This window comes from Trachemys scripta, chromosome 2 (genome assembly GCF_013100865.1).
Source record: "Trachemys scripta elegans isolate TJP31775 chromosome 2, CAS_Tse_1.0, whole genome shotgun sequence".
NCBI classification, from domain to species: domain Eukaryota; kingdom Metazoa; phylum Chordata; order Testudines; family Emydidae; genus Trachemys; species Trachemys scripta.
This window is the reverse complement of record NC_048299.1, coordinates 8,185,286-8,194,381: the sequence shown is the minus strand read 5'-3', so window position 1 is coordinate 8,194,381 and position 9,096 is coordinate 8,185,286. Positions and strand designations below refer to the sequence as shown.

At 40.0% G+C, this 9,096-nt stretch overlaps 1 protein-coding gene across 1 annotated transcript in view; it reads left to right on the top strand.

Annotated features, from left to right (window-relative positions):
* Window positions 1–8,896, top strand: part of LOC117873942 (highly reducing polyketide synthase 40-like) — a 20,972-nt gene extending 12,076 nt beyond the window's left edge. The window contains exons 3-6 of the mRNA XM_034763846.1: window positions 793–953; window positions 2,055–2,258; window positions 2,891–3,072; window positions 3,326–8,896. Of these exons, the coding sequence (XP_034619737.1) occupies window positions 793–953; window positions 2,055–2,258; window positions 2,891–3,072; window positions 3,326–8,896 (6,118 nt within the window). The remainder of the gene's footprint in view (window positions 1–792; window positions 954–2,054; window positions 2,259–2,890; window positions 3,073–3,325) is intronic.
* The last annotated feature ends 200 nt before the right edge of the window (window positions 8,897–9,096 follow it).

Genomic DNA, 9,096 nt, shown 5'->3' with positions numbered 1-9,096 from the left:
AAAATGTAAGGCTGGAAGGTACCTTGAGAAATCATAAAGTCCAGTCCCCGGAACTGAGGCAGGACCAAGTAAACCTATACCATTCATAATAGGTATTTGTCCAACTTGTTCCTAATCCCGGTAATGGGGATTTCACAACCTCCATTGGAACCCTGTTCCAGAGTTTAACTATGTTTAGAATTAGAAAGTTGGCAAGTAAAGCAGGGCGATTACTTCATGTGTGTTGCATACTCATGTTACTACACCCTAAAATGATATTAGCTTTTTTCACAACTGCTTCACATTGTTGACTCTCATTAAATTTGTGATCCACTATAATCCCCAGATACTTTTCAGCAGTACTACCATCTAGTCAGTTATTCCCCATTTTGTAGTTGTACATTTAATTTTTTTCCTAAGTGCAGGACTTTGCACTTGCCTTTACTGAATTTAGTCTTGTTCATTTCAGACCAATTCTCTAATTCATCAAGGTTGTTTTGAATTCTAATCCTGTCCTCGAAAGTGCTTACAGCTCCTCCCAGCTTGGTGTCATCCACAGATTTCATAAGCGTACTCGCCACTTCATTATGCAAGTCATTAATGAAAATATTGACTAGTACCGGACCCAGCACTGACATACATGGGACCTCACTAGATATACTCTCTCAGTTTGATAGCAAACCATTGATAATGACTCTTGGATTACACTCTTTCAACCAGTTATTCGCCCACTTTATAGTAGTTTCACCTAGGCCACATTTCCCTAGCTTCCTTATAAGAATCTCATGCCATTTCCTGATTTGTATGTCTTAGATTTAACACATTTGACAACAAGCTGTTTGGAATTAATGATGTGGAAGCTGAGCGCATGGATCCTCAACAAAAGTTACTCCTGGAATGCACGTACAGAGCCCTGGAGGATGCAGGAGTCACGATGGAACATGTCAGTGGCAGCAAAACCGGGGTTTTTGTTGGTAAGCTAGCAGCCTAGTGGTGAACCAGTTCATACATTTAGCATCTTGGAAAACAGTACACATTTCTATGTACTTTACATAGTTATCTAACATTATTCATTTAATGATGAAATATCTAAAGCTACCATGCTCTGAACAGTGCTGCATAGTGTATGTTATGAACAGTTCACATTGTCTAATGAATTAATTGTATTGTTCATTGTTACATAAATGATACTGTAAGTCGAAATCACAAATAGCACTGCCTGGCTAAGTAGGGGGTGGACACGGTGCTCTCCGGATGGAGGTAGTACTGTGGATGCTTCCCTTGCACTCCTGACATCTCTGGCAGCCTTTGTGCCTCCAGCTCCTGATGCTCCAGCTGGTCGAACTCCTCTCTCCTCCCACTGCAGGGCTGCATGGCCACAGGATCAGTAAAACGCTCCCTTTCCCCTTATCTACCTGCTCACAGGGAGTCTATTGGGAGTGCAGCTCTTGCCTCACTCAACCCAACGTCTCATCAGCCAGCTAAGCCCTGCATGGCCACATGGGATGGGGATTGTTCTTATAAGGCCTTACTGCCCTGCTCAGCTGCATAGGGCTGTGTCAAAATTGAGCGCTAAGGCCTGGGCTACCCAAGAAAGTTGTGCTGGTTTCACTAAAGGCATGATTTTAAAACCCATTCAGTTAAAATAGTGCAAAAGGCTCCATGAATTCTATTTTAGTTTTAAACCAGGCTCATTTTGGTTTAGTTTAAGTTAATTAGGAATCCGTTTAAGTTAAATCAAAATAGGGGTTTGTCCCAGTTTAACTGAATCAGTTTGGAATCACACCTTTAGTTAGACCAGTGAAACTTTCTCTTGCAGACGAGGCCTTCATGTCATTTAATACCTTCAGACAAATTTCAAGTGTCAAATATGTAGATAAGGAGTGAAATCCTGGCCCCACTGAAGTCAATGGGAGTATTGCTATTGACTTCAATACAGCCAGGATTTCATTCTAGGTGCTGATGTAGCGTGGCACAGGATAAAATTACGAGAGCAAAGAACACCGCTAGGTTTGGATCTGATCATATGTTTTAATATCTCTCGTTAACATGAAGCATGTCTGCTGTTTTTACAGGTCTTATGAATCGAGACTATGAGATTATATCAAGCAGAGCAGTAACTGAAATAAATCATTACGATGGAACTGGGGTAGCAGTAAGCATAGCTGCTAACAGGATTTCATACACTTTTAATCTGACTGGACCATCACTTTCCATCGATACTGCATGCTCATCGTTTCTTTTTGCTTTGCATTACGGTTCGCAAGCAGTTAAACAAGGTACTGGGACTAAAAGTAAATAAGCAAATAAATTAGGGTTGATACTGTAGTTAAGTTACTAAGGTATAGATGTGCAATGTCTCACTGGAATTTGACTAATGTCACAGCTGGTAAGGCCTAAAAGCATTTGTTTTTTACCATTACCAAAATGAAAGTTTGCACCCTCAGTTCCACCGGTACGGGTTACAGGGCTTTATACCACCTGTGACAGGCAACTGCAACTGTCAAACACTATCACGGATTTTTGGCACCCATAGAAGATGTAAGCCTTTGTTGGTGTCTGCCATTCTTTCAAATCACATTATCATGATTCATGAAGCGGTGGATGTTTCTTGTTTTTATAAAAGACCAAGAGTATTTACTCTCTCAATGGCTTCTATTAATATGCTGCTGTCTACTCAGGCCCATTCCAAACACTGAGAATTTTACCATCTGTTGGGTATCAGGGCCTGAAAGTTTGAATATGTCTATGCACTTTCAGTGGGTCAGTTCTGTTTTTATAATCTCTCTGCAAATTCTTTTTATCACTAATGGGCACTGTTAACAATTCCAAATATTAGTACAGTGTATTAATGTAAATCTGTAGACATGCAAAGAAGATGGAAAGCAGTCACACATTTATTTTACCACAGGAGACTGTGAAGCGGCTCTGTGTGGAGGAGTGAACTGCATTATAGATCCCCGCACCTTCGTATCTCTGAGTAAAGCAAAAATGATCTCTCCCGAGGGGATGAGTATGCCCTTTACTAAAAAGGCAAATGGTTATGGAAGAGGAGAAGGCTGTGGTGTTCTTTTACTGAAGCCACTAAAAAAGGTAGGTTCATTTTCATAGAGCTTCCAAAAATAATATTTCCAAATACCCAGGACTGTGCAATTCCCATTCTAATATGTTCTCTTATGGGAGGACATATTCACAACTCTAGACTCTTTTTTACTGTAAGGTTAATATCCAGGGCTAAAATATTTAGGCACTTATCCTAGTGTAAGAAGGGTACATTTAAGAGTTAAACAGAATGTTCTGTCTGCCCTTGATCCCATATATTTTTTCCTTTTTTTTTCTGAAACAGGCACTAGAAGACTACAACAGAATATGGGGAGTTATAAACATCAGTGCAATAAATCAGAGTGGAAGATCCGTGACTCCAATCACAAGACCATCTCAGACAGCACAGGAAAAATTACTACGCAACATTTATCTGACTCATGTTGACCCATCAGTTGTGCAGTATGTTGAAGCACATGGCACAGGAACTCCTGCTGGAGATCCTACAGAAGCAGAGAGCCTAGGTAGCATCATTGGTAATAACAGATCTCCTAAAATGCCTGTTCTAAAGATTGGTTCTGTTAAAGGGAACATTGGCCATGCTGAATCAGCTGCTGGGGCAGCTGCATTAATTAAAGTTCTTTTAATGATGCACCATGAAACGATTGTTCCATCTGTGCACTACAGAGAGGATATTAGTAGCATAAATACAAAGAAATTAAATCTATCAATTCCAACAACAGTAGAGAAATGGGAAGAGTCGAGAGAATTTGGAAGAGTAGCTGGTGTCAACTGTTTTGGATTTGGGGGAACCAATGCCCATGTTGTTGTCAGACAGTTTAAGCAATCACAGGTTCTTCCCTCTTTTAAACGACCGATTGAATTATTTGTACTCTCTGCGGCTTCAAGCAAATCCCTCAATTTGACATTGGAAGACACAGCTGAGCAGTTAAACATAAGCAACTCAATAACTCTCCCAAATCTGGCCTATACCTCTGCCTGTAGAAGAAGCCATGTAAATTATAAGTACAGAAAAGCATGTGTTACAAACTCTCTTCAACATTTACAGCAACAAGTTGCATTAGCAGCTAAAACAGAAACAACTCCGTCAAAGATGACTCCACAACTAGTTTTTGTGTTCTCTGCTAATGGAGTAAATTTCAAAGGGATCTGCAAGACATTATTGAGTTCAGAGCCAGTATTCAGAGACAAATGTAAAGAAATAGAAATGTTATTTCAGCAATATGTACCCATCAGCCTCCTGGGATTAACTGAAAGTGAATGTGAGGATTTCTCCAGGCCAGAAATTGCCCAGCCATTGCTTTTTACTCTCCAGGTTGCCTTAACTTCTCTTCTGAAACACTGGGGAATTAAGCCTGTAACTGCTGTTGGCCATTCAGTTGGAGAAGTTGCTGCCGCCCATTGTGGAGGGTTCCTTTCCCTTGAAGATGCCGTCAAAGTAATTTATCACAGGAGTAGGTTACAGGCGAAGGTTACTGGAGGCAGAATGTTGGTAGTTGGTAACATCCCTGTTCAAGAAGTATCAGAAGCCCTGGGCCCGTATTCTGGGAAGGTGTGCATTGCAGCTTTTAACAGCCCTTCTTCCTGTACCTTGTCTGGAGATGCAGACTCTGTGAGTGCCCTTCAGAAAGAACTAGCAGAACTGTTCAACAAGAGAGACCTATTTCTTCGTGTTTTACATGTCCCAGCTGCATACCACAGCCACATGATGGATCCAATTGTAAAGGAGATGATGGAGCATTTACAATATTTGGAAAAACAGAAGCCGGAAATTGAAGTGATTTCAACACTGACTGGGAAGGCTGCTTCTGCAGATGATTTCACTACAGGCAAGTTCTGGGCCCGACATGCTCGAGATCCTGTAGCTTTCACACAGGCCATAGTGATTTCAGCTAAAGAAAAGGACAATGTTGTGTTTGTTGAAATAGGCCCAGAAAGAGCATTACACAGGTATATAACGGAAACGCTAGGCAAACAAACTAGAGTTTTGTCCTCTTTGCAAACTGATAAAGAATATCAGACTCTTCTTAGTCTTGCAGGGAATCTGTTTGAACTGGGATATAATCCTGACTGGCATCACTTTTATGAAGGGTATCAGGGTATTCCAGCAGCCTTTCCAAGGTACCAGTTTGATCGTAAGAAGCTAATGACCTATTTGGACATCCATCAACAAGCAAATCGAAGAGCTGTAAATTCAAATCATCCTTTGATTTACAGTTTGAACAATGACAACTCTGAATTCAACTGCCCAGTGTCCCAGGCATTAATACCTTATTTATATGAGCACAAGAACAATGGTGTTGCTTTAGTTCCAGGTGCATTTTTTGCAGAGCTTGGTTTGGCATCTGTGATGAGTAGCTTGAGGCCAAAAGTGCCTTTAAGTACTTGTCAGATTAGTATCTATTTTTTGGCACCATGTGTTTTAAACCAAAATTACCATGTTTTAAAAATAGAATTGGCATCACAAAAAACTGTGACAGATTTCAAAATACTGACATCCTCAGCTGCAGTTTATGCATCAGGACAAATTACAAAGAAGTCTGAAGCTGCAGTGGAAGAAAACAGCATCTCCTTTCAAGACATCTTTCAACGGTGTAAATCAGTAGTTACAGCAGATAAGGTTTATGAAACACTGTCTCAGGTTGGATTTCAATATGGTTCCATGTTCAGACAGTTAAGGGATGTATTTTACTGTGAAGAGCTAAAGGAAGCTATAACCAGCATAAAGGTGAACAGAGAGACAAGAGAAGAGATGTCTGACTATTGTATCCATCCAGTGCTGTTAGACTGTTTTCTACAGATGACCGCTGTTATGACGACAATAACTTTCCAAACCAGAGCAGGCTTTCCTTCTGGCATAGGCAGCCTTGTAGTTTGCAGACCTTTGGAGGAGGATATGATGATATATTTGAAAACAAGCAAATCAACTGGGAACTACTTAGAGGTTTGTGGATGCTTTACAGATAAACATGGCTCTGTTTTGGCAGAACTGAAACGTGTTGGGATCACTTTTATGAAGGCAACATCCCCCAGAGACAATGACTTGCTCTTTGAAAATAAGTGGAAAGAAATATTTCCTGCTCAGACCATTGGACGTTTAGGGGAAGCACCCAGAGTCATTGTGTTTGCTGACAGACTTGGAATAGCTCAGCAGCTCAAAAGATACTTACACAATGAGTCAAGATATGTTATGTATGAAGATTGGGAGACATTGCTGGAAGCCAAGAGTTCAGAAATGACCGCACAACATAAAATGAAAAGGGAGCTTGAAGACTACCAGGATGTTTTGTTCATGTGGGGAATTCAGAAGTTAAACGACGAGTTTCCAAGCAAAGTGGTGGCACATTTAGCTAAGTGTTGTGAGGCTTATCGCCAAATTATTGTGGCATTAAGAGAGAAAAAATCCAGTTGTTCAGTTAGAATAATAACCTACAGAACAACAGATAAAAATGTAGATCATCTTAACCCTGGGTTTGCTTTGTGTGGCATGACGAGAACCTGCATAGTTGAAGTTTCAGAAATCACATTTCAGATGATTGACATCAGTTCTTCGAGTACACTGGACATCTCAGCCTTAGCAGAGATTATTGTAAAGTATGAAGGACAGGATCATCCAGAAATTTGGATTAATCAAGGAAGAATTTACACTTCGGAAATCAGACGCACACCATTTAAAGATGCAGATTATAATCAACCTTCAAAGTCTCTTCACAACTCAGAGACATTCACTTTATACACTACAGATCCTTACCAAGTGAAAGATTTATCTGCTGAAATAGCCAATAATACCATTACTCAGCTTGAAAATCACAGTGTTGAAGTTCAAATGGATAAAGTATGTATCCATTCAGAAGACTATTTTCCTGTTAGCGTTTCAAGCTGTAACTTTGGGAATACATTGTATTGGAATTCATATACAACAGACAAACATAAGTTTTTAGCTCTGGACTTCAGTGGCACAGTAACTGCAGTAGGCAGTGAAGTGAAAAAAGTTAAGGTGGGAGATCAAGTTGCTTCATGTTATCCAGTTGTTGCATCATCAAGAGTCAAGGTTCCAGGGACAGTTTGTTTCAACATCAAGAAGTTTCCATGCTTTAGAAATGTACCTTGTGTGTCATACTTTATGGTAGCATGGGAAATTGTAAATCGAACATTACCAAAGATGAAACACAGTGGGACTTTAGGTATTATTTCTACTGAACCAGAGTCAATTTTGTGCAAAGTGCTCACTCTGACAGCACAGGAAATGGGCTGGAGAACAGTACTTGCAAAACCTACGTCTGATCACTGGCAACGTGTAACTCAGTGCAATGCCCTTGTTTATCTGCCTCCAGTAGATGGAATGTCTAAGGACATTCTAGTCCGTCTTTCCCATCTCCGAGACCTTGTGATAGTACATGGTAATCAACAGTCTGAATGTTTTCGATACCTAATTGGAAGTGATCAAGAAAATATCCGTGTTCATGTACTGAAACTTATCAGTGTCTTTCAGAAAGCAGCTCTGAAACAATCCCTAAGGGCTGTCCACGGATGGATCAAATCCATGCAAATGAAACAATTAAAAAACCTATCATATTCTGTTTTTCAGCAGACTGAGAACTTTGAAAGTACAAACAGTGCAGCGACCTCCTATTTCACCTGCAAATCTATCCCACTGGCTGTGCTGAAAGGGGATGTGGTGACCAACAGGATTTCAGACATACCAGTGTATGAAGCACAGAAGAAAATGTTTAAGCAGAATGCGGTTTACATAGTGGCAGGGGGACTCACTGGGCTTGGATTTGAAACTGTAAAATTTATAGCCCAGAATGGAGGGGGCTGTATTGCAATACTTTCAAGGAGCAATCCAAGCAGTGAGAAGCAAGAAGAAATCAAGGCTTTGCAAAATCAGTGTGAAGGGAGCAGAATAGTCAGTTTGCAGTGTAATGTTATTTCTAGCTCTCAGGTTGAGAAAGCTATGAGTTCAATTGACAGAATCTTCCCAAAGAGCCCAATCAAAGGTGTATTCCATAGTGCTGTGGTTTTGCATGATGGACGTCTTGAAGCTCTGAACTTATCTCACTTCGAGAAAGTGTTAAGTCCCAAAGTTGCAGGGGTAATAAATCTCCACCGGGCTACCAGAGGGCAGGAACTTGACTATTTTGTGTGTTACTCCTCTGTGACTTCATTTCTTGGAAATTCAACACAAGCAAACTATGCTGCTGCTAATTCTTTCCTGGATATTTTCTGCCACTACAGGAGGAATTGTGGACTTTCAGGACAATCCATTAATTGGGGTGCCTTGAATCTTGGATTATTGCTAAATCAAAATCATATTCAAAATATTTTGGAATCCAAAGGCATAGATATTCTGCAGGTACATGAAATTTATGAATATCTTAAAAAAAGTTTAATTCTGAATAATCCTCAGCAAGCTGTAGTAAAATTAAATTTTGGAACTCTAAGCAATCATGTTCTTTCTCGAATAGCATCACTCAAAAGTCGCTTCTATACACTAATTTCAGAAGAACTGGGCAGTAAGCTTCACCTATCTGAACAAGGAACCCCTCAGAATTTATCTCCAGTCAATTCTGAAGATTATATCACCTCACTGGTGAGTCATCTCAGTAGTACAAACGTGAGTGATTTTACAATGAACACATCACTTGCATCACTGGGCATGGACTCTATGTTAGCCATGACGCTACAGAATCGTATCTTTCATGAAAGAAGGGTGGAAATCCCCCTTGTGAAACTACTTGATCCTCACACAACTATGTCAAATTTAGTACTACTTTTAGAGGAAAGTTCTAATGAAAGTGGGATACTTGAGAAAACAACTCATGTAGCAGAAAATATCTATTATGGAAACTGATGATAGAAACCCATTTCATGTAGCAATTTGGTAACTTTGAAGTTACTTGGACCCTAGTGATATTTTGAAAAGAATCATCATAGGTTTTGGGTAGAGTAAAGCTTTCAGTGATAATAAGTTAGCTCTTTTGGCCATTAAACCATCTTAGTTTTGGTACTACGCTAACTTTGTTACTCTGTATTTTATCGGATGTATCATAC